Consider the following 25,884-nt stretch of genomic DNA (forward strand, 5'->3'; position numbering starts at 1 on the left):
AGGGTTGAATTTAAGATGTGTCCAGATGCTTTTTCTCAGGGGCAGTTGTAATGTAGCTCAGCACTTGTATACAGACACTCTGGCTAGCAAAACCCTCTGTTTAAACAACTGCATTTATAAATCTTTCTTACAAATGAAAATGTTGTCTTGACATCCTACTTACGATCTTCTACTCAGAAGTGTGAAATGAGCTGTAAAATTTCTAGGTCGCTACAAAAAATATATATGCAGGTGTGTACCAAGTGGTATTTGACTTTGTCGACATTTCAAAGTAAGAAAGATAACCCCTTTAATGGTGCTTTCCTAGCATTATTTAAATTCTCTTCATTCTTATAAGAGGGAACTGTGAAAATGTGCTGGTGAATTGCTTTTGAATGTAGCTACATGTTACAGCAGAACATGACACGGTCAGTGGCCTTGAGGACTGAGCTTTGTGCAGTTAAAAAAAACAAACAACCCATGAGAATTCTTAAATGCTTATGGCTGTGCGCAAGTGAGGTCCAATTCATCTCTCATTTCTACTAATTTGCAACAGTGTATCTTCTTGAAGTCCAGAATTATATTTGATTTATAAAAAAACGTGGCAACTCGAGAATCGAGTCTAGGCAATTTAAGCAGTTTATTTCTTTCACCAGCTGAGTTTTGGGGGGCTGTACATTTCCAACTTAATTCTTCACAGTTCAGTACCACAGATTTTTACTTTGGGAGTCTTCTCATAATTTTCCACTTTCTGTTCCCTGTCAAGGGTCTGCCTGTTTTTGTTTGTTTCATATCGATATGCTTCAAAGGCTTTCAGTCTCATGCTATGCAGGCTTTAGGAGTCCTATAAAATTAGACAAGCTTTTCCTGCACTTTCTTCCTCCCTTTTACTCATGAACTAACTTTCCCAAGTTAGAGAGCTAAAGAATAGATCCTGGGAATCTGACTTAGCCTTGATGAGGGGTGTGGTCAATAACCATGAGGCTATTCCTTTTATTTCTTCCTTTAACAGCTTGTTATGCAATTACTTTTTTCAGTAAGTTGCATGGTTTTTTCAGCCTAATGATCCTTTTGATGGGGTGACTGTTCACAGACTTATAAGCATCTGAAAACTAGAGGAAAGAATGGAAAATATTTTGAAACTTCATCTGTGATGTGATGCAAGTACGATCTCTGATTAAGGGTGTTAAGGAGGCGTCCTTTCAAAGCAAGAGAACGTAAGTGCTGTACAGTTTGATTAAAAGGTGATTAAGATGCACCTAGATTTTTCCATGTAACAGATTTCTATTGATACTACTGAAGCTATGGAGTCATGTGGACTTCGATGCACTGAGATACAAAATACCTAGCCATGCCCAACACCTCTTTTGACAAACTATGTAGCTTGCAAAGCAGGTAGCTGTTTGGCTCAAATTCATCATTTTCACATCTTGTTCTAAAATTTTTTGCCTGTTTTTCACAGATTTATTCATGAGCTTGGTACAGCCTGTAGAACAGACAAAGAAATGGGAGTCTTAGACCTCAGCCCAGGGATCTGACGGAGCGGCTTCTAATGAAATAGTCAGGTCTCACTGCAGGATCTCTGCTTGTGGAAATCCATGACAACTTTTGTTACTGCTTTAGTAGATAATGATACCTAAAGCATAGTCACTTACAGTAATTCCCTGTACTTGTAGACTAGCCCAGAATTAGCAAAACACTCTCAAATCTCACCCCTCTTGGGAAGTATAGTTTAACCATTCAGTTCTTTATATGCAGTCTGGAAGAGCATTGAGTTAGGTTGCTCTCCAAGTTAGTGGCAGAGCCAGGAAAAGAGTCTTATCCTGACATTTCTGGGCTTCTAGTCTGACTAATTGTAGCCATGCTGGTGGGATAATGTCAGGCATAGGGGTTGAGTGTGGATGTTTCTTTCCAGTATCTACTCTGACAGATTAAGAGCTCACTGTTCTTCAGAGCACATTCTGTAATGTAGGACAAACTTTTGCATGGAGCATCTCCATGTAGAGCTCTTTACTGGAGTTTGCACTTCTCTCTACAAATAGATACTCCAGCTTTTTGTTTTACTCAGTTTTACTCAGTTGTGGTGTTTACATTACAGCAGCTTGAGGGGGGAAGGAAGGGAATTTTTCTGTATATTAACTGTCTGGGTGATTTTCTACAGCTGCTTTGAAGGATATGTCTGTTACTTATATTGTAACTTGGACTCTATAGACATATGGCAGAGAACACAATTCTCCAGAAAGCAAAGGAGTTTGACTGATGGAAAACAGAAGAGAGCAATCCAAGAGAAATCCTGCCAGAGGAGGAGCCTGAACCTGAAATTTACTGTTGAAACTACTTCTGCCTTGGGCTTAAGTACCACACTCAGCCAATTCTGCCATTGACTTCAGTGTGGCTCTGCACAGATGCAAGGAACTGCTTTTTGGACCTCGCTAAGTCTGGAGCTTAAGTATTGTTCTGGCATCCATACTGATTTGGAAATACACCGGTTGGCCTGAACTCCTTAAGCAGTGGGACAATTACAGGGTTTTTAAAAAATCAGAAATGTAGAGAGTCTGTGAATTGAGGCTATTCTGGCTTTTACATAGTGAGTTTGTAAAATCAATCAGAAATTGAAGAGGGCATGAGAGATTTCATTTTAGACTATTCAATCCCTTATTAATTGTATTGTGGATGGCAACAGAGGAAACGTGTATAGCAGACAAGTCTTTTTTTTCTATTTAATCTACTGTCTGTTGTTCTAACTTTCCACTTTCATGCAGCTCAGCACTTGCAGCAGCACAGGTCTAAGCCTGAACTGCCAAGAAGGTTTTGACTCATCTGTTTTTCTGTTTATTTCAGAAGCCGGTAGACTTCCTGACTGGCAATCATGTCGGTCAAGCTCACATTTGTCTCTCCTGGTGACGGGGGTGGTATCAGCAGGAGTTGTTCCTTCACTGGATTCAGCACTGTGCAAAGCAGAAAACTAGCGTAAGTACACAAAAAGAAAAGCACCTGGTCATTTGGGCAACAGACATTAGGTACCGTGAATGTATTTTTTAACCTAAGGCATCTGTGTGTAGAAGTTGTTCCTTAATTTTTATCTTAAAACTATTGAGTGCTGTCGTGGTTCACTGATAAATAGCTATACTTCACACCATACTGTCTTACTAGTATACACACTGTACTTCAGAGATGGCTGGATTTCAGAGGTTATGTATCAGGCTGTTAATAGTGTTAATAGTGTCCATTTCTTCTAGAAAAATGAAGGGCTGCGACCCTTCCTGCTAGCAGCCTAGTAGTAACTGATGTTCTCTGACTAAAACCTTCTGAATAGTTATGGTAATTAAAAATCTCATGGAGCTTTAAAAAGGTCTCATAGACCTTTAAAAATGTTAATGATGAATCCTGGCAAAATATGTAACTGAACCCAACTCAAGTTCTCCTGGTGTTATTTAAGCAGAGCAGCATTATATGAGAGGAGGGCTGCTTTCTGGCAATGCCAGAAACGAGGGAAAGGGAGGAATACAAAGAGGCCAAGAAGGCCACTGCAAATTTGCTGCTATCAGTAACAGGTCTATAGTATAGCTAAGGCTGCAGTCCAGTCTTCAGTCAAGCCCCGTAATTGCTAAACCATCCTGCACTGTTTTTCCCTTTTTGCTTATCATCAATTGTTGTGTAGCATTGCTCTGTGTAGATAACTGTGCAGCTTTTCCACTAGAAGTGCTCTTGTTCTTTTTCTGAATTTAGTGATCCCTGTATAGCCTGTCGAGTGCTTTTAGCAGATATGATATATAAATGGAAAATTAATATAATCTCTGACTGCCAATGCATGCTAGAATAATAACAAAGTGAATCATTTAGCAGTATCATATAGAAGTATGGGAAAGTATGCCTCTAAAAGTATCGTACTCAAAAAAATCCTATTGTGTATCAGTAAAATACCTGACCATCATAAAATATATTTTCAAAGAACCAAATGACTGAATTAACCTTTTAGTTGAACACAGCATGGTAAAGTATAAGCAAAAATGAAATTCCAGCATGATTGTGATGTAATCAAGAAGTCTTCACATTTGAATAAATGAATTTGTTGTGGAAGCTGAAAAATAATATTACACCTAGCAAAGATAGGACATGTAAAATCACACCAATCACTAAGATCTTGAGAAAAACACTGTCAATAAATTAATTAACAGAAGTTTATATAAATTATGTATATTTATATAATATATAGTGGAAGTTCTAGCAGGGAAAGGATCTACCAGGAAAAGTGTTGAAAAGCTGTTTCTCCAAGAAAGGCACAGTCCAGCAGGGTAAGAATGCTCCAAACAGAAGAGTTCATGTATCCCTTAAGATTATTCTGTTACTTTTAGCTGCAAGGGTTTTCTAACCAAATGCCTCTCTTTATGCATTTTTTATGATATTGCTTTTCATTATTTAAGTGTTCAGACAGACAGTTTCATTCAGGAATCACCGCAATAAGGAAAATTTGCGTACTAGATACTCAGTCACAGCCCAGTGAACACCCAAGAGCCTTCTCCAGCATAGTGAAGAAATTTTTTAATCACCCTTTCCTAACTTTTCTCTCCCTCAGGCACTGTTGCAAAACACAGCAGGAGATTGCAGGGGCCCTATGCAAGGTCTATCCAAAGGATGACACACAAATCAGGTCCACATGGAGATTCTTAAGCAGATGCTAAATATACTTTTGCATTTCTTTAGCAACTTCCTTTTGAGGCTCTCAGTCAGACACACTATTTCATTTTTCCTCACAGTGGTCCCCACAGGAAGTAAATATTATTACTGTTATCTATAAAGTGGGAAATCTGATACTTAAATTGTTACGTTCACAAGGGAAAGCAGCAACATAGCATTTAGCTTTTAGCTACTGTCCCTAAAGGCCCACATCAGCCACTTAACTTTTCTATGAAATGTATGAAGGTGGGATTCTTAACATCAGTGAACTGAGTACGTATGGGCTACATCAGTCAGGAGGAGATACTGAGGAAAACGGTGAGTTTTAAATCGCAACCGATCCGTATGCAGTGCTTAGATGCTATACTTTAACTGAAGGGAAATTATTTCCTGAATTTAGGATTTGCAGTCCAAAACTTTGAAGGTAAATATCAAAGTCTTTTCCTTTCCAAAAAGAAAACAATAGTAATGTAAGTTTCTAATTTAACAGTTATGTTCCTTGTTACAGGTAACCTGAGCTCCAAATGGTTTGGTTAATTAATACTTTACATTAAGCCATCATAAAAAACTAAGATAATCATTGGGGTGAAGAAATTAAATATCCAGTAATGTTTGGCAACACCTAATTTTATCAGATTTTTTGCAGATTATATGTTAAAAAATGGAGTTAAGTGGAAAATTAGCACCAGGATAATTAAAGTAGTTACTTGAAGGTTTCTATAATGGGACTGGGGACAGCTCTCAGGTGTGCTGGGCCTAGGATTTAATCACTAATAATCTCCTTAGGCCTTCAGTCACATGCCTAGAACTTAAAAGAGCCAGTGGCTACATGCCTGTTGACTATTACAGGCCTGTTGAAGTTCATCATTTCTCCAGGTGAGCTGGATCGAGGCTAGAGATTGTAGAGAAAGTGGAAAGCTTCTCTGAGAGCAATTGGTTGGCTTGGCTTGGTGGAATGGGAAACTTCTTTAGATAATGTTATTTTAGAGGTTGACAAGTTTAGAGTATTGACAAAACTATATAAAAATAAGTAAGACTTAGAGGAGTATATAGATAGAGGTAAGCCAGGCAGGAATCTGACAATGTGAAAGAACTATTTGCAGAGAGCTCATTTTCTGTCTTAAATGTTGTATATAACTAATGGCTCGGGCTGTTCTAACTATTTAGGTTAGCACAAAAAGTCCTGTGTGTGGGACTTCTGTTAGAAACAATATTTAATTTGGGTTTTGCAGTTGCTTTTAAAAGTAAGTGAGGTGTTAGATGCTGAAAAAACAACCTGATAATTATATCTTGTATGCAATCTAGGCTTGGTAGCTTGCTTTTCTAAAACATGGTAGAGCTCTAAGCCATCATTTAAATGGATGGTGAATGCAGGCAGAGAAATAGCTATTTCTAAAGGCTTTTTATGTTAGCTTTATCAGTTAGATCTTGAGCAGATTAAAAGCTTGTTGTCTTGTTTTCCTGAATTGGAGGTGAGAGTCAGAATGTCCTTGTCTTGCAGCATGGCTTACTTGACTAGTTCTGTAGTTGGCCCAACAACTGGTGTGAATATGCACACAGAAACAGGGCCTTAGCTAGATGCCATGTATGTCTGTTAAGACAATTGCTAGCAGTATGAACATTACCTTGTTATTAACCTGTTATAAAAATTGAGCTGTTCTCTTTCTTGCTCGGTGCCCCCCCCTTCCCAAAGAAATGGACCTGCACAATTTTTCTTTATTTAAAAAGGATAAAAGTGAACCACTAGGCTTCTCAGATTCTGCATCAAGCTTGAAGATGTTTCTTATTGAAATTATTATTGTTGAAGTCACAAAAAACCTTAACTTTCTGATGTTGTCTGTGAAAGTATTCTTGGTGTGTCCAAGAGCTTTGTTCTTTTGAGATATGGGTATATGGGATTGGACATATAACTAGAAGCTTTGTGGGTTACATGTGGTGATGGGTTGTGCATCTTTCCCATATTTCTTTTCTCTCGCTACAGAAAGTCTCTCAGCAGAAGTTCAGTGAGATCAAGAATGTCACGGAAATCCCCCAAGGCTTATAATTCCCTGCAGAAGGGTGCAGTCATCTGGGATCCAAAGCCACTGCAGGTGAAGAAAATTTTTGAAGCTTTGAAGAAAGGACTTAAGTAAGGACTTTTTAAATATTGTAATTTGCCTTACCTAGTCATGCTGCTTAAGTCTGTGTATCGTTGTTCTCTGTCTCCATCTGGCATCTCTAAACATATGTAGTGACTTCCCAGACACTGGCTTGGGACCTTGTAAAACAAGTTTCATTCACTCTCAGGCAGTCTGCTTGCAACCAAAGTGCTCTGATGTTTTTGTTTGTTCCTGGTTTGTTACACTTCTCTAAAGTCAATGGCAGGTAGAACTCTGTGGGGAGTTCTCCATCTTGTGGGGAGCAACTGAGCTCTCTTGAGGAAGGGAGGCTTTCAGAGCATGCAGGGTGGCAGGCAGGAAGTTTGCAGATCGAGGAGAGACTTGGATAGGGATGGGACAGCCAGACCTGGGGGTGATTGGCAGAAAGTTTCTGGAGAGAGAGCTGTGTGGAGTTTGCTTTAACTCAAAAAGCTGACTTAAAAGCAAGTCTGAAAGCAAGGGTGTGCCCTGCAAGGACACAGTGGGGAGGCTGGTTCAGAAACCACTTATGGTTAATAAACCATAAACCTCCCTATGCTAATTAGAAAACACTTAGAGTTACATATTCTAGTGGGGTTGGCTTTCTCGCATGCTTTCTCACACGCTCTTTATTATCATTGACTGCACAGTCAATCTTGCATCAGTACAGACTGGAGTGAAAAGGCTTAAAGACCAATTTTGTCCCTTGTCTCCGTCTGGCAGATGTGGGGTGTATGCAGCAGACATAATAGAGATCAAAGGGTGGGCTGGCAATCTGAATTTAGGGTGTTCTGGCTTTGAGGAAGCTGTCAGTTACCTCATAGGAAAGCTGATATTATCTAATGCTGAATGTTCATCCAACATGAGCATGGAAGAACTTGCTTTCTTGGTATTATAGACAGGAAAGGAAGTGGCGGTAAGTGCTGTTTGCCTCCATCAGTGGTTGAAATTGATCAACCTTTAACTGAGTCCTCAAATCTTATTTTATAAAAATACACATATCCAATTGTTACTATTGATGGGTCTAGTGTAGTCACAGGAACTTCATTTACACCCTGAAGCTACTATCGGAAGATAAAATACCTTTTCTTGGATTTGTAAACCCTGTAGCTCTTTCTGCTGGCATCCTACTAACTAACAGTTCCTTCACATATGTTGCTGCTGTCCTCAGAATTTTGGTACTGTATTAATTCTGATCATAGTTTGTTTTCTTAAGCAAAGAACATAAATGCACTGTAATAATATATTTTAAACTCAGACGTGTCACATTTTTATTCTGATAAAAGACTATAAAGTTTTAGCCCTAAAAAATATTGGTCAATGTCTTATTAGTGGATTTAGATTTAAAACAAATAACAAAACCAAATGTTTTTGCAGAGTTTAGAATTTATAAGAGCTTAGGGAGGAGAAACCGTAAAGTGGATCAGAATTTGTTCCCAGTTCTGCAGGGAATGCCATGTGATCACACTCCTGCCAAAACTGAGTAGCTAACTAATTGACTAAAGTAACATACAGAAAACAACTGTATCAAATAGCAATGCAAAGTCCAAATTTTAAGTAGATGCAGACTAAGTCCACTTGGTGCTGGAGTGACTTGAATTTTTAGTACAGAACATGTTTTACGTGCCTGTTTCTTTATAGCTATAGAAAATAACTCTTTATTCTGTTAACCATCTGGGTACCATTCCAATAACTCTTTATTCTGTTAACCATCTGGGTACCATTCCATCAAGCTGGCAATTCTAACATACTTAAATCTAAAAGTGATGAAGCTGTTCTGAAAGGTAAGTGAACTCTTTTCTGCTACCAGCCTTGGCTACTTCTGCACCGAGCTGTTAATAGGCAAGTGTAAAGAGCAGACAGCTGAATGCTGGAGCCACTGGGTGTCTTGGGGGAACTGGTTTTGTAACAGTAAGAAAATGAAGTGCTCAAGCTGGCAATTCTAACATACTTAAATCTAAAAGTGATGAAGCTGTTCTGAAAGGTAAGTGAACTCTTTTCTGCTACCAGCCTTGGCTACTTCTGCACCGAGCTGTTAATAGGCAAGTGTAAAGAGCAGACAGCTGAATGCTGGAGCCACTGGGTGTCTTGGGGGAACTGGTTTTGTAACAGTAAGAAAATGAAGTGCATTGAAACAAATGTGAAGAAGTGTAGCTGTCTAAAATGAAGTTATTTTGACTGCTCAGAGACAGTGTCTTATAATGTAGTATTTACCAGGTGACTCTTGTTCCCTTTTAAACATCAGAGGAAAAAGTTACCTAAGTCTGCTCTGTATTAAAAGCAAAGTTGGAAGAAGATGGTCTCAGCAGAAATAGTTTAAGGCCCTGTGGGAACTCTTAAGGGACAACCTTTGCATGCAAGCAACTCTATAGAAGCCAACTATCACAAAGTGCTTCACACCTTGCAAAAAGTTCTCATTCTGGAAAAAGTAATGGTCACATTAAGAAACTGTCTAGCATACTAAAAGGTGGTATTCAGCTCTGTTTGCTAAAACACTGAATGACATGTGCCCTACCTTACATGTGGAGTACTTCTATGGGCTTGGTTTTGTAGTGCCAAGTGTTTCATATTGCAATTCTTTGGCTTTGTAAGATGGAGTTGGTTGATGAATTCTTACTCTTCAGTAAGAAGAGACTTGCTCAACAAATGAACTGATCTTCCACCTTACAGAAAAGGTTCCAGAAGGCCAAACAGGAATAGTTAGAGAAATCTGAAAATGAGATCTGTGAGCTGGGTTATGTGTGTGTTAGAACTTGCTATTCTCCTCTTACATCCCTCCTTTCCTCTTGCCTTTAGTAGTACTTCCAGCTCTACTGTCTTGTTTTGTTTTGATTCACATTCCTAGAATAAATCTTTCACTTGAATTATCTATTTTAGATGAAAGGAAACAAGAAATAGTGAATGTCTGAATGCAGTGTGTACATACCTTACACAGTAGTGGTGGCCTTCTTGAATTGCACTGTAGCATTCCACATCTTGGAGGAGTAAAAGGATTCAGGAGGATTCCTAATGTACAGCATCTTTAAATGTTAGGTAACAGTAACCAGCATCTTCTGGCACTGGCACAAGTGGCACAATACGTACAGATGCTCCTCTAGGAGTGACTTTGCATTTAGGACAAACGTTTGTCTATGAAAACCACCCTTTCTCATCTGTTGACCCATGTTCCTCTATGTAGCCATTCACATCTCTAGAGAGTAAAACAAGAGAAGTCTTCTAGAGAAGGAAGTTGTTTTGTAACATTCTGCTGAAAAATTCTTTGGAAAGGTGTTACAATGAATGTACCAGAAGAATGTAACACTGGGTTTTCTTCTTCTCCAGTGAATACCTGGAAGCGCATCAGGCTGAACTGGATTATCTCTCTGGTCGACACAAAGATACAAAAAGGAACTCCAGATTGGTAAGATGCTTTTAATGTGAAATATTTAAGTGACTTTAAAAATCAAGTCACAAAAGTAGATGCTCTCTCACACCTGGGACTCCCAGGGGTTTTCCAGTTAAAGCATTGAGGTGAAGTCCAGCAAGGCATCACAATCAGAAATTTACCAAGCAAGTTAGCTCTAGATGTGAGAATTAAACTTGGGATTTCTCATTTTCAATATCCAGCAGTGTTCTTCAGATTGTGTTCCTTTACTGGGATGGCATCTCCTTGTGTCTCTTCAGTGATCAGTGTTTGTACCTGACTCTGTATGGACAGAAATGGTGATAAAGATTGGGCTTTTTTTTCCATCGTTGGTGAATGTGTCCTTGTAACCTAGATTCTGTTGTGTTCTCAACTCCCTAGCGGTACCTTCAGCAACAGTGCTAATGAAGAGACAACTCGCAGATCCAACTTTGCCTTTCATTTGGGAAATAATACTACATTAAAAAAAATAAAATCAGAAACTCCCATGTATCATGACGAATGTCCAAGTCCTTGTTATAGCTGGTGGTGAGACTCTTACTGTCTTATTTCAAGCATCTGCAAAAACAAACCAACCAATCATGCACAGAAAATGAAACTACTTCTAAATGTTGGACTGTCTCCTTATAGTAAACAATGCATCTTAATTTAGTGTAACTTAAGATATGCCTAGTGAGTCTTGCAGTAAATATGAAAGTGTTGTTAATATGTACAAATACACATGCCATCCTGTTCAGCCTGTGCTATTCCTCTTTCAGGCTTTCTACTATGACCTGGATAAGGTAAGACTATTAAGGATGAGACGAAATGTTGCAAATAGAGAAAAATGGATGATGTGTCTACTGTGTTACTTAAAGGCATGTTTAGGAAATAATTTCTCAAGTTCCCCTCTCTCCTCTTCAAAAGCAAATTCGCTCTGTGGAGAGATACATCAGAAAACTGGAGTTTCACATAAGCAAGGTAAGGAGTTTTATATCTTGTACATGTCAGGCTTACACTGCTATATAAATCTATATCTAAATAGAATACTTTGATTATAATTCATCTGAAGGGGAATAATGCTGGGTACTTTCTGAAAGCTGTAACTGTTCTTTTTACAGAAGGAGGGGATTTTTATGTATGTATCTTCTTGACTGGTTCTATTCAGGCTGAATGTTGGGTGCAACACAACCTGAGTTTGCCTGTGAAACCAGTTTGCATACTCGGCCAGTTTATTCAGAAAATGCTGCTGTGGGAAGACTTACATGTTCTCCCCCCCTTCCCACAAGGGACCAAATGGGGCAGTTCTGTAGAGTGCATGTCTGCCATCTGCTTCCAAAGGAATGAAATATCTCCTCTGTCTAGGTGTAGGTGTTCTAATCTGTATTGAGGGAATCAGTTTCCTGCTCCCCAAGTAATTTTTCCCTGAACAAAGTGTTACACTAGTCCTTGTCTTCTAGTCTGATAATAGCAGAGCGAATTGTTTCTCAATATCCCATGCTTTTTGCAGGAATGTCTACAAACTGTTGCACTCCAATCAGCCTATAAAATGCAGGAGTTGTAGCATTCTGCAATACTATGATAGTGGGATTTGGTTGGGTTTTTTGGCCAGGAAAGACTGCTGATGTTCCTTTCCAAAACTTACTAAAATTATGCCAGGGTAATTCTTGTTCGTTCTTCCCTCACCACCCCCCCACCCCACCCCCCAAATCTTAAAGGTAGAAGAACTCTATGAAGCTTACTGTATCCAGTGCAGACTACGAGATGGGGCTACTAATATGAAACATGCCTTTTCCTTGTCTCCTTCCACCAAAGCCTCCAGAGAGAGCCTAGTAGAGCTTTACAAGAACTTCCAAGAGTGCACAGAGGTAGGAAATACTACACACATAAGGAAGACCTGACTGTTCCTTAGCAAAAAATGTACTAGGACTTGCTGCTGGCTTTTTTAATGGTGCAGGTTTAAAAACTTCACATGTGAATGAAATACATGTGAACAGAAGCTTGCCTTGCAGGCAAAGCTCTTGAATTCTGTGCCCCTTTTTTGCCCCTACTCACCTTGGCTTCATGCATTCGTGAAGACAAGTGAAAAATTCTTTGAATTTCTGCTTTAATAGTGGGGTCCATTATGACTCCCACTGGAAGTAATGGGATGAGAATTGAATAATGAATAAGCTATGCTATTTTTACAAAACAAGCAGTGGAAGGTAACTGACAGTGAAACTGCTTGAGCAGTTCCATTCTTCTGTGGAGCGGCATCACAATTTTCTATCTTAAAAGTAGTATGAATGGACTCTGTATCAGCCTCTGCTAGTGAAAATGTTAGTGTGTGTCCCTTTTTAAAAAAAAAAAAAAACCAAACCAAAAAAGAGCCAAAGTCCTATAAAGAAAATGGCACGTATGGGAAGGTAGCTACTCAGTGCTGCTTTTCAGTCATAATGACTGTTCAGTCTTCCTTCTAGGACATGTGCTTTATAGAAGGGGCATTGGAGGTCCATTTGGGAGAGTTTCACTTGAAGATGAAAGGTATGTTCCTTTCTTGTTTCCTTCAAGACTCACCAATTGATTTTTGGGTTTCCTGTGTAGCAATCTGATCCACTGAGAGTCCATTTATTTGATGTCAGTTGCTTCCGCTGGCTTTCTGGATGAGACCCTGAACAGAATTTTGGCAAACTTCTGTTTTCTTCGGTGCTGTAAAACAGATCTGCAATGGTATTTGAGTTGAGTACAAAAGCTGACAAGCTTTCTTTCCTCAGCTCAGTTAGTTTGTCCTTCCAAGAGTGTTTTGAGCTGGTGGCATAGCTTCTGCACAGAGTTGAGTATGTGAGGGTGTTAACCAGATAGTCACTTTATTTATTGCAAGCTGAGGCTTTGGGGGACATTGTAAAACTCTACAAGTATTAGAGTTTTCCTTCTCTTTTCAGGGTTGGTGGGCTTTGCACGTCTCTGTCCGGGGGACCAGTATGAGGTGCAGTATACAGCAATTCATTTTGTCCTTTATTTTACTGCTGTGAGTTTGCAGTAGAGGAACAGGAGAGCAAGGGTGCAACATGTAGAAGGCGAGCAGGAAACAGACTATGATAAAACCGTGCACTATTCTGATGAGAACAGTGCTTTGGCACACTCGCTAGTTACTCTGCCCTCTGAGACTGAAGAGGGAAAGATGTGATTCAAGTGTTATGGGAGGGTTTAAAAGATGGCAGTGATTGAACCAACCTGTCAGGTCTTTGTCTTCAAAGTTGCCCTGGAATCAAGTAACAGTTGCTGCCTGTTTCTTGGAAGATTGCCCTTGGCGTGATTTGAATACATCTTAGTATCTTACTGGATTGCTCTCCTACTTCTAACAGTTCCAAATGAATTCCAGTGTGCCTTGTATTTCAGTATCGCTACGCTTGCTGTGCAACATAGTTCTGCAGTTCTTCTAGAATGGGTGGGATGTGTCATTTGGCACTGAGTTAAGGTGTTAAAACCTGCAACCTTAATTCCTGCCTCCAATCTTCTAGCTTTATCCAAGTTCCTAAATGTATAGTGATCAAAGGAATGGCTTTGCCTCTGTGGTACTGCAACAGTGTGAGGCATATGGACTGAAGGGAACGTTCTGGGATATGTTGACCCAACATCCTTTTTTCTTCGTGGTTTCTAGGTGTTTGTGCGACTGGGGCGCCAAAAATGGAGGTTGAAAGGCAAGATTGAGACCGATGACAGCCAGACATGGGATGAGGAAGAAAAGATTTTTATACCCAATCTCCACGAGAAGTTTGAAATCAAGGTGTGGTGTATAATGGTTGGATTGGAATCAGTGGGTTAACAGGTCTTCTGCTGTACTACTTACCTGTTAGGCTACCAAGTGTTTGTCAAAATTCTTAAGTAGTTTTCTTTTCCTAGCCATGTAAAAATGGCAGTTAATCAATGTTCTGCCTACTGAACAGACATCTACTTCTGTTTTTGCTTTGCTCCTGGGACTCATAACTGTATTAGTGCATGTGCTTTCCATGTTCTGGAGTCAGGTATATGTGGTTGTGGTTTTTTTAAAAAAAGTCCTAGATCAATATCTGGGATCTTCTAGGGTGAAGTCTGGATGTGAAGACAAAAAGATGTGTATGTAGATATTATTTATATCACCCATGTGGAATATTAAGTACCTGGAGTTCTGTTCTCTATTGAAAAAGAGAAATATGTATATGGAAAACATATTGCACACGTGTATGTTTTGAATGTGTACTTCAAATATCCCTTTATCTGGGTGCACTGCAGATTCTTTTGTCATGTTTTACTCCAGAGATGCTCCATATCTGCGAAGAACCAATGGCATTTATATGCCAGTACAAACCGTCTGTACTTACATCTTTATTTAGAGTTCTGACACTTTTTAAAGTGCCTCAGAAGAGGTCATGCCTTTAACAGTAAGGGACCAGTGCTAGTGGCCTGTGATACATAGATGACACATTGTGGGTACCCCTTGGGGGAAGCTTGTAGTTTTCAGACCCTTGTGCAGCTGCCACTGGCATTGCTTGTGGCACTTACTTGCAGGTGGAGTTAATCCTTAAACAGCATTTCCACTGTAGTCTGGCATCTTTTGTGGGCTGGACTCTGCAGCATGACTGCTGTCAACCTAAAAGGAGCTGAGATCGAAGGCTGTGCTGGATTCTATTCTACTGGAAAACTGTGCCAGTGCAGGGTTTCAAGTTTTGGCAGCTGTGTTAAAGCAGCTATTGCAATTTTCCCCTCCTATCTGGCAGCAAGAACTGGGTTACACAGGAGAGACTGGCATCTTGCCAGCACAGCCTTTGGAAATGTGCTTATAACGCATTTTTTTGCTGCCACTGCGCAATGAAGATCAGGTGAGAGGCTAATTCAGATCCCTGTTTTCCCATAATGGTTGTAAAATCTTGTATTACTTTGTATGACAATGATAGTTTTACTCTTTCTGTCAGCTTATGAAAGCCTACTGACTAATGTTCTCCACACCCTCCTGCTCTATCCACTTTGTACTTAATCTTTGCCCAGTACAAATATGTAGCAGGTTTAAAAAACAAAAAAACCCCTCCAAAAAAAAACCTGAGAAGTACTAAAGAGTGTTCCAAGAGGAGCCTAGCAACATAACTTTTGCTAGCTCTTAAAGGAGATTTAGGCATGTAACTAATTCCCAAAGAAGACTTTAGGCACTTGTGCTGAAATTCTTTGAGTCTGATGCTTCATGTGCTTCTAGAACAATTTGATCTTCAATTGGAAGTATGTTTTTATAGCAAGTGTCTGATTAGATATTTTTTTTTTTAAGTAGCTGAAGAAGTGAAGTGCTAGCCTGGGAAAAATGCAGGCCTGTAACTGCATTGATAACAAACTCGGAGTCACCTGCAGAGCTAGAGGAAAGAACTGACACTTACAAGTTCTGATTTTGGTCCACAGCTGAGCTCAGGACAGTTAGAAGGGTCACAGTGGATGCAGACAATTGTTCTTCCAGATCCTTTAGGCAATTGAGAGCTGAAATAGTCTAGTGTAGGTAGGCTAATATACTTCTTTGTAATACATATTTTTATGACAGTGTTGTTCTAATATCTAGATAAACTAGACTCTACTATAAATGACAACTACTTGCATGTATACCAGAGCTAGAATTTCTGAATTTCAGACTAATTTTTCTTAAAATTGTAGTCTAACAAATTCTGTCAGAAGTGCTGTACAGCTCTGTCTCTCCCCAACTCATAGAACTGCTTTCCTCTTTGCTAGCCATCTATGATATATTCCTTGTGGGGATATTGGCTAACAACAGTTTAGGAGCCCAGAATTGAGTATCAAGGTTTTAAGTTTGTTGTGGGCCTCAGAGCAGATCTGAGCCTGGGGTGTTCCCCTCTCTTACTGACTTAGGATTGTCTGGTAAGATGAAAATGGATATGTTTGTCCCTGCAGGTGACAGAGCTGCGAGGACTGGCCACTATTCTAGTTGGTGTTGTGACATGCGACAGCATAAACTTCTTTACAACCAAACCTCAGGCAATCATTGTGGATATAACTGAACTGGGCACCATCAAGCTACAGCTGGAGGTCCTCTGGAAGTAAGTACAGCTTCAAATGAAAAAAGCTGGAGCCAAACATTTGAAATAAATTAAAGGCTCCTAAGTATGTCATTTAGTAGCATTCAACATCATAGTCCTCTTTCTATTTGTAGAGCAGGTGCAGGATAGATAGCAGCCACATGCTTCCTCACAGCAACTCCAGCTACTGTGCCTGATCTCTGACTCTGTGGGACCAGTCCTCAGGAAGGGGAGGGGGAAAGGGACAGAAGCTATTTCTGTGACCTTTCAGTTCTTTGTGTTGATGTTGCCAGAGCCATGGTAACATGAACTGACTAGTAGGCTTTTACTTAGCCTACTCTTTGGAATGAGTTGCTCCAAGCAACGTGTGTACATCTATAAAACATGAACAATCTTAAAGATGATGAAATGAAACTGAAAATAGCAGCTTCTAGGCACAATGAAAAAAATATGTAGTTGAAATTTTAGGGCAATCACTATTACTATGCCACAATTTGTTAAAAATGAAGCTTTCCCAAAGACTTAGCACCTTCATATTTGCCCTGTGATTACAGTTACTGATATAAGGCCTGTTTGTGCGCTACAGGGAAGCTTGGTTACAGATGCACTTTTAAAATAGCTGAGTATTTTCATGGTGCCTGTGTTTTGTTAAATTGTTTTAAAATTTAAATCTGTAAATTGATTTTTGTAGTGGATTACTGATGTTATTAAAAGCAAATTCTCACTTTTGTGGATGCTACACTGGAACTTCTTCACTCTAGACACACCACCATAGATTTTTGAGGTAGTACTATTATTTCTGCTTTATGGGACTGTTGGTCCATACTGACAGTCTTGTCTGCAACAAATCAAAACTTTTTAACCTGTTTCCATTTACTATTGTCCAGGGGTTAAATCTAGCCATCTTAGTGAGGTGCCCAATTAAACAATGGGCACTCTTCACTTGTACTTTTGTATACGGCTTACTGCAGTCCTCAGTTCTTCCCAACCCAACATGGCAAAGAGGCATTTGGATACACCTCCATGATAAGGACCTTCTTGAAAGGCCACTTTGTGATGACTTGTGGATCTAGGCTCTCTCCAGGAAAAGCAGAAACTGAACAATGTTTAGATTAGGAAGGGCAGGGAGCTGTACCTTGCAGGCCAGACTAGCCTGTGACTCAGCCTTACACAACTCTTTTCTGGACATGTTGGTTTCTTATTTTCTTAAAAATTACCAAAAATAAAAAAGCTTGTGTGTTGAATGTGTGGGCTGCCAAATGTGCCCAAAAGCCAAACAGATCCTTCAGTAAGAGAAAAGTTTTCCTGCCCTTAGGGTAAAGTAACCAAATGTATTTTAAATTACACTTCATTTTTCAGGTCTTAATACTCTGTTTCTACTTTTAATTACCTTTGGAAGCATCGTTTGACTTAAACCTTATCACAGTCTTTTAAGCCACCAACAGGAGAAATGCCACAAAGGTTTTCTGTTGCAACTCCTGGTCAAGTGTGGATAAACAGTTTTCAGGTTGCATTTCTGGGGTTGGGGAAAGAAAAGCTTTATTGATCAACATACTATTTTCTGAATGTCTTCTGTGTATGCTGTGGTTCTTGAAATTTACTGTTGACTTGTACATGCATTTGGGCTGCAAAATGAGTCTTGGCAACAGCATCTGAAAATTATTTTGAAACACACACATTGCTCTAAGTCAATGAGAAATAAACTTACACAGCAGCGTTTTGTCTGCACCTGTTGTTTATGACACTTTTTCCTCCTCAGATCTCACAATGGGCACCAGTATATGTTTTGTTTTGGTGAGGTGCTGCAGCTGCTCTGAGACTTTCGAGGCCTCTGTTTCTTATTTGAGAAGCTGAGCCACTAACTAGTTAGGTAACAAAGCCTCATTCCAGAAGCTTGCTGTGATCTTGCATTATGTGCCCTATGAAACTTCTTCTTACTCATGCCAAGTTACTTATGTATTCCCATTTGAATCTGAAAGCAGACACATTCATGGTAGAGTTATAACTGTGTGGAGTGGGGATGGTGCAAGTTGCATTATATATATATATATTTTTTTAAAGTAAAAGTAGCTCTTAAAATGATAGACCTTTTAAATGAAGGCCAATTAAAATATTACGCGAACATCAAAACAGGTCTTAGTACTGGGGAAGGAAGGAGAGAAAAGGGGCATAGGAGGATATATGGGCTCTCATACATCCCCAGCAAAATCTGATACCTTTATTTGTTGTGTCTCACCCTGCAACAAACACATGCCACCAAGACTTGCATTGGGTTTAATCTGAATGTAAAATGATCAAAAGCTCTATATGCAGTTTCGGAGCGGAACCTTCTGCTTGCAGAGATGCTTTTCATATAAGGGAGGTCCCTTTTTCCCTGACTTCAAGGCTAACATCTTAAGAAGCTTCACTTGTGCAGTGAAGGAGACATACTTTTGTTATTGAACGGGGTATAAAATCTGTTTTTGCCCTAATATAGGAAGTGCTGTACCAAGAGATGGCACATTTGTAGTGGAGTCTGGAAGAAATCACTTCTACTCTCTTCTTGTTAACCCACACAAATGGTATATAACACTCATTTATTTTTTTGCTGGATCTACTTGCTTGCCTTTCCTTGCTGTCAATAACTTGCATAAATAATTACGCACATAAGTTGTTCTTCCAAAAGGACTGTATGAGGGGAAAACCCCTTCCTATTCTGGGATATTGCATAGCTTCTCAGATAATAGCCTAAATCTCCAAAGCAAATGATATTTGTGACTAAATTTTCTAGAAAAATACAATTGAAACTATGTTGACACTTGATTGTTGCAGTAGCTCGCAGCTCAGAGTGCAGCTTTTGATTGGTAAGATGAGCAGTTCTATGGCATTTGGGACAACCATCACCCAGCTTTTAGAGTTGGCAACAGCTGAACTGAGAGCACGGTTAGTGGTGATGCATTCTCTTTGGGAGTTAATCCCCACTTGGAGTTTTTCAGCATATGAGAAAACTCCGGCTGCGTGTCTCTGCTGTGTTTAAGCTTTGTGAAATGCATTGGTATCCTACCAAGTGGATTCTCCAGAGCACTTCTGCACAGAACTGGCAGGCTCCTCCTCTTTGACAGCCTGTTTGCTGAAGTTGTTTACAGAAAAGTTAAGTTGTGTGGTGATAACTCAGGGTGTTTCTATTTTCAAAGATAGAGCACTCAAAATAACAGCTGCTTTTTTCTTTGATTTAAGAATAACTAAACAAATCCAGCTGACTTGCCCAAACTTCCCTGAGAGGCAAGCTTTCAATCTAGACCTACTCTGTGAGAACTCCAAATGTAGATCAGTCTTGCACTTCTAAATGTATATTTTCTTTAAATAGGCCACTAGTCTTCTGGGCTCTAACAAAAGTTCCTTCAACTCCTTTATAGATTATGCCATGAGGAGTGTGAATGAGCTTAGGCCTGTTGCAGAACGGCTTTGTTGGCCAGTTTGGCAGAAGACTTTGTTTTTTTGCCAATCTAAACAGCAGTCTGAATTCTGTCTCTCACATGAAGGACAAAGAGAAAGCCTGTATTCTCTTCTCAGAACTTCAGTTAGCACCCCGTACTGGGATCTAAGGGTACCAGCCGGCCAGAACCACTCTTGTGATTTCTGCCTGCTTTGAGCGTGTGCTGGCCTGGCTCACAAGGGTTTGTGGAGTAGGAGGGGAAAAAACCTTAAGGGAGAATAAAAAACAAAAGTCTGGTGGTTGTTTTTTTTTTTATATGTACCTACACACAGTCTTGCTCTTACAGATGAAAACTTACGTGAATAGGTATTTTGTATTAATGCAAGTCTGGATTCACACAGGTCTATCCACCAAGAGCCCTTCTGGCCTGGTAGTATTTAATACATGGACTGATTGGACAGAAGGGGAGTGATTAGGGCATAGTCTTGACAGTGGGAGAAAGGAATGCAGATCCTCTGGGGCTGAAGACCGAATCGAGTTCAGCTCTTACATCCTCTGCCTGATTACTTATGTTCCTCTGAGAACATAAACCAGGAAGTGTCCTCCTTACACACCCAACAGAGAAATGCAGCAGGGTAAGGGAAATGGTAGAAATCTCAAGTATTTCATCCCTCCACAGGTTTGGTGGTTATGACAAAATATCTCACTGGGAATCCATGCTCAGTGCTGGCAAGGCTGAGGTACCTCTGAATGTGTATGGATGCAAAGCTTCTGATGTCGTGGGAGGTGCAATCTAGGAAACATGAGATCTGATGAACCGTAAACCCCTTCAAGGACAGGCTGGGCACGTGTGTTTTGGACCTGAACACCAAAGTCCTGCAATGGTGCTAAGGCAAGCTAAAGGAGAGTTATGTGCTGCATTTACATTGGCCTTAACAATGATGGCATTGTAGCATCATGCATTTAATGCCATTATTGTAATTAGTTATAACCAAAGGCCGACATGTTTGGCAATATAGAAATAGAATGGGGACAACAAAGATGGTCAGACATGTGGGGCCACTTTCATTTTTTTAATAGAATTTTTCAGTCTTAAAAAGGTGGTATTGGGTAATACTGTACGGGCATATAGATGGTCGCTGTGGGGAATGTGGAAAGGAAATGATTAGTCACTGTTTCTCTCAGTACAGCTACAGAGACCCCGCCACGTCAAAGTACTTGTTCCACAATTTAAAGTTAAATAATGAAATTCCTGCATACTTTTGACCTACGCAGAGATTTTGTGTGAATGATTTCAGGAAGTGACTAGACAAACTAAGGAAAAGCATATGACAATTAAAGGTAATAGTCTGCTTGCAAAGTCTGGTGCATGACAGATCTAAGCGATGGATTGCCTCAAATTTGAGTATGTGTCTGGGGAAAGCCTATTATGTTTGACTTATTTCCTATGCTTTTCCCCTGAATATCCCCTACTGGCTTCTGTCAATGTCAAGCTGCTGGGAGAGATGGATTCATAGATCTGTCCCAGTATGATGTTTTGTTTGCTGTACAAATGTGGAACAAGATGATGGATCATGCCCAAAGAGCTTACAACCAAGAGATAACAGATGCTTTAGAGCAGACTTCATTCTTTCCTTCACCCTTCGCTTTGCTCTCTCAGCTTGTTATCTTGCAGTAACAGGGAGCGCGTGCTTGTTGGGAGGGCAGCTGAATAGCTGTGTTTTGCTAGAGGGCTTTAGTAATTGTCAAAGGGGCAAAACAGATTTAGCTTGTTATTCCGGTCCCTTTCCTCTAAAGTGTCACTTTGCATTACTATATTAAAAGCTAAAAATGAAAAATCTGAGGAATGGATCCTTGTGACTCTTAAGACATAGCCATAGATGGGAGTAATTTGCTTCCATCAGTCAACATAGCAGGCTTTGGCTAAAAGGCTCTTACTGTCAGAAATCCAATTTATTTTCTGCATAGTGAGACAATGCAGATGGTTGTTAATGTGACTCTATGGAACTGGCCTGTTTGGTGAACCCCAGCTGGGTGACACTGGTTAATTTAGCCAATTAACCTGTATTAGGCAGCTCACAGAGTGTTACCTCCATGCTGAGGAAGACAGTGGTGTGTTGCACTGCAGGATGCTGTTGAGAATTGTCCCTGTGCAACATGAGAAGCTAGAGAGAACTGGAGCTCTGCTTTTCAAGTTTTGCTAGAGAGCAGAAGTTAATTTCCCTGTAATTGATTAGTCCTTGTTATTGTTTGGATCTTTTCAGACTTCTAGTGATTCTATATTGTACAGCTAAATGCAGCTGACTTCATCCTACTGTTTGGTCATTATATTCATATCTATGAGATTACAGATTTGTTATAAACAATTCACTTTTTTTCAAAATGCCAGTACTTAAGTGGAGAAACAAACTTTCTTTTGGTGCCACAAGGCATATCAGTAGGGAACAAAAGTAACATGTAGAAAAAACAAACTTGCTTTACTTAACTTTAAATATGTTTTCCCTCTCCTGGTTAGCTGAGTTGCATTTTGGGAGACAGTTTGTCCAAGTTTCCTTAGACTGCTTTGCAAAGGAGTTGGGAAATTAACGGCTGTGATGTAGTAGGTAATTGGGAATTTTTTAGAGCAGGTCTTGCCAAACTCTTCTAGACCACAGCCAGTATCCTCTGGGACTATAACTGGATTCATCCATGACTGTATGAACCATATAACTTGCCATATACCACTGCACAAGCTTCCTCTGCCAGCCAAAGGAGGTGTTGGTTAATATTTGAAGGATAATGAAGTTTTTTCAGTGGCTTTTCCAGGTGGTGTGTACTCTGCAGGAGGGAAATTAATGACAGTTTTCCTTTATTACATGTGTTTTATTTCCTTCCTATCTGGTATGGTGTACATCTCGCTATCTGTCCAGTGGCTGGCGGCAAGCAGCCTATACTGTACTTGCCAGCACTGGTGTAGGACACTGCAGAAGGACGGAGAGCACTTCAGACTTTTGGCCTGTTGGACTCTTCTTCCAAAGACTGTGGCACAGGTCTCTGTCTAAAGGGTGTTGAGAATTCTGTGTAAAATACACCTTTTGGCCTACCTCTTTCTCTGTTGGTGCAATCAAAAATATTGGTCAGAGGGGTAGTCTCTCTTTCCTTTTATTCCCCGTGTTGTTTACTAAATGTCACAGTCCAAATCCTAACAGCTCTTCCTGCTGCTAAACATTTCTGTGCTTTCTGGTCTTACTGACACTTAGGTCTTTGTCTTCTGCTACAGACCCTTTGACACAGAGAACCTGTTTTTGTCACCTGGAACCACTGCCAAGTTTTCTGTGGGTAGCAGGAAGAGCTCGTTATACAACTGGACCCCACCAAATACTCCCAGCTTCAGAGAGAAATACTACCTGGTGAGTATGCCGAGGAAAGCAAAATGCAAACCACAGACATAAGACTTGATTTTTGGATTAGATTAGGCTATTGAAGAACACACACAGAAATGTGAAAACGTAGCACTCCAGGGCCTTTGCAGTTTATTTTTGGGCTTCGTTATATTTTTCTTCTAACCTCTATTCTTTTGAGTTCCATTTTAGATTTTGTAAAAGAAAAAAAAAAACAACCAAACACCTGCCAAATATTCCTCTTGGCAGCCAGAATGGTAGGGGCGTGGGCATCAGCTCTAACAGTCTATGGTGGGCATCAAACTGGGAACCAGTCTGTCTCAGTAGCTGTGGAGCAGAATGGCATCTTAGAGGTGCTATGTGAAACTAACCTTCCTTTTCCTCAACCCCACTTTTTGCCAAGCGTAGCCCAGGGGAATAGAAAACCCTGCCCTCTTTCTCATTCATTCAAGAGGGTGTTGTTTTATATGATCCTGTTAATTCTGCCATACATCCCAAATGCTAATAACATCATATATATGTTCCCCTAACATCAAGTCTAAGTCAGGTTTGGCGTTGCCCCACCAAAGCAGCAGAATATGCAGTCGTCTTCAGAAAGGTTTATTATTTGTACAGGGTATGTTGGACTCTTCAAAATGAACGTTTCCTCTAACCACTACATTCACGTCCTGTCCTGAGCTGATGTGACACAAAAGCTGCTTGGCAAAGTTCTTTTTCCAGAAACAATTTTTTAGCTGTCTTGATAACTTCGTCTGAAAGATCTAAAGCACAGTTACTACTGCTCCCCTTAGCTCATCCAGTAGGCTCTTAGTATTTTGTTTCAATAGTTTCTTTTGTCCAGTCTATGCTGGCCTGGCTCCAGCGTGCAGAAGAGCCCTGTGGTTTTGATCAGTTTGGATGCGTGTGTTTCCAAGAACAGGAAACCATAGTTCTCTATCTTAGGTGTTATCTCATGCTTTTCAATTGTGTATGTGCTCACTTACAAATCTATTTGCTGCAGTCTGTTTTGCAACAAAGGCAGAACCAAGGGGATGTAAGTGATGAAGCTCAGCCTCCGAGCATATTGAGCTACTTGGCTGCCTGTGATTTTGATGTACATGGCAGGAGCAAGCCTTACAATCCTGCAGAGACAAGTGAGGCAGACTCGTTCAGCTCTGAGGATCAGAAAGGGACAGAATCCAGAAATACAACTCCAGCTCTAGACCATAGGACATTGCCATTGGTTATTATTCAAGAGACTTGTGCAGAAGAGCGACAGCATCCTCTTCCAAATCACACAACTCTAGATATCTTGAAGAAGACTCCGTGTGTGGATGGATTTCCAAATAACCCATCTAGTTTTCTGAATCGTCACAAAGGTAGTAGAGATTCCTTCAGCCAGACCAGAAATCGCCATCTGACAGAGCAAGAAGACATTAGCCAGCAAAGCTTGAATGCTGCAAATGACCTAAAACTAGATGGACATACAAAGTCAATTGATAAGACTCTACAAGAAGTGTTAAATTTGCTGAAATTACACGATGTGGGGCAAGCCCAACTGGAGAAATTGGAATACCAAGTTTCATCTCTGAGGGATAAATTAAAGGTATGGTAGTGTTTTACTCTTGATAGATGGTGTAGCTTCCACTGTTACTCCTAAAACTGTAGAAGTTCCATGACCCTGTGGTGGATTTGGTTTAATGATGTATCGGTGGCACGTTCCCAAAAAGTAAGTTTGGCCACCAGAGGTCAGGCACCGCTCGGAAAAGGCAGCCTTGAGAGCTAACTACACGGGAGCACTATGTTGCACAGCATCTCTCGGAGACAACTGTTAAATGCTGTGCACAGATCAATAATCTGGAAAAAGAAATTAAGAAACTGCATGCGGTCAAAGTGGAAACTAATCTGGGCTAAGCAGAATCTGAACTGTATGTCAGAGCCTTTGCGTTGTGGTTTGCTTCTAATTTTTTTTGATGTTTGTCAGATTTAGTATACCTTGAGATGACAGCATCAGTTCATCAAACCTAATGTTTCTCCAGGATCACCTAGCTTTTGCAGGCAGTTCAGTCTGACAAGTCATATAGAGGAAAGGTCCTGGAGAAGAGCTTTCTGCAAGCAGTGGGTTATATTGCAAATTTGGTAGCGTTGTAGTACATGGGGCCAGTGTGCAGACTTGGGAGATAAGATACTGTAAGACTTCATCTAAGGTCTGGAATAATAAATCATGTTAACAAAGCTGCACTGACTTCCTATTCCAGTGCAACCACTTTAAAAATAGGAATTAAAAAAACCAAACCAAGTGCTCTCAAAGCAGCCTTTCCAAGGGGGAGAAAGTTAGTGGCCTCATGAAATCCACTATTGATACCGAAGTTCTTGGATGTTAAGCTGGAATGCAACAGACCCCCTAAGATTGCTACTTCTGTATCTGAAACAGGGAATAAGTGAAAATTGCACTAATGGCAGAAGATGCAGAGAAAATCAGCTCTCATACCAATCTCGAGGCATGGAAATCCAAAAAGGAATACAGACAGTTTAAAATATTGAAGCATATTTTGAATTTAATTCGCGACATTATTTTGGGATCAGAGTGCTGTACCAAGAGCTAATTTTCCTGACGCGTTAAGAATGAAATCAGAAAAGCAAATTGATTTGTTATTAAGAGTGATTTGAAAAAAGGCAAAGAACTCATAGAAAATGGCTTGATAACTGCAAGTAACAATATTCTTCCTTCCATTCCGTCAACAGCTAAAGACACTTCATCACAAACATTCATCTATGGAAAGTTTAATGGTGGAGACAGTACTGGAAAGTTTTGACTTTTTAAATGCTGACTGTAGTGCTGATGAGCTTTCGTTATTTGGAAGCGTAAGAACAGCCAGTATCAGGTATGTATCTGCAGCACTTCTTATAGGGGACAAGGGAAAGG

General features: G+C 40.0%; 1 protein-coding gene across 1 annotated transcript in view; it reads left to right on the forward strand.

The window, feature by feature from the left end:
- FAM65C (family with sequence similarity 65 member C) overlaps positions 1–25,884 on the forward strand; it is a 45,370-nt gene that overhangs the window by 11,014 nt on the left and 8,472 nt on the right. Inside the window, exons 5-19 of the mRNA XM_019470700.1 lie at positions 1,038–1,196; positions 2,141–2,428; positions 2,821–2,949; positions 6,638–6,784; positions 10,095–10,173; positions 10,935–10,958; positions 11,083–11,136; positions 11,874–12,023; positions 12,615–12,678; positions 13,077–13,120; positions 13,796–13,921; positions 16,060–16,205; positions 22,859–22,988; positions 23,980–24,564; positions 25,704–25,843. Of these exons, the coding sequence (XP_019326245.1) occupies positions 2,849–2,949; positions 6,638–6,784; positions 10,095–10,173; positions 10,935–10,958; positions 11,083–11,136; positions 11,874–12,023; positions 12,615–12,678; positions 13,077–13,120; positions 13,796–13,921; positions 16,060–16,205; positions 22,859–22,988; positions 23,980–24,564; positions 25,704–25,843 (1,790 nt within the window). The 5' untranslated portion in view covers positions 1,038–1,196; positions 2,141–2,428; positions 2,821–2,848. The remainder of the gene's footprint in view (positions 1–1,037; positions 1,197–2,140; positions 2,429–2,820; positions 2,950–6,637; positions 6,785–10,094; positions 10,174–10,934; positions 10,959–11,082; positions 11,137–11,873; positions 12,024–12,614; positions 12,679–13,076; positions 13,121–13,795; positions 13,922–16,059; positions 16,206–22,858; positions 22,989–23,979; positions 24,565–25,703; positions 25,844–25,884) is intronic.

Source organism: Aptenodytes forsteri, unplaced genomic scaffold (genome assembly GCF_000699145.1).
Source record: "Aptenodytes forsteri isolate BGI_AS27 unplaced genomic scaffold, ASM69914v1 Scaffold159, whole genome shotgun sequence".
Classification (NCBI taxonomy): domain Eukaryota; kingdom Metazoa; phylum Chordata; class Aves; order Sphenisciformes; family Spheniscidae; genus Aptenodytes; species Aptenodytes forsteri.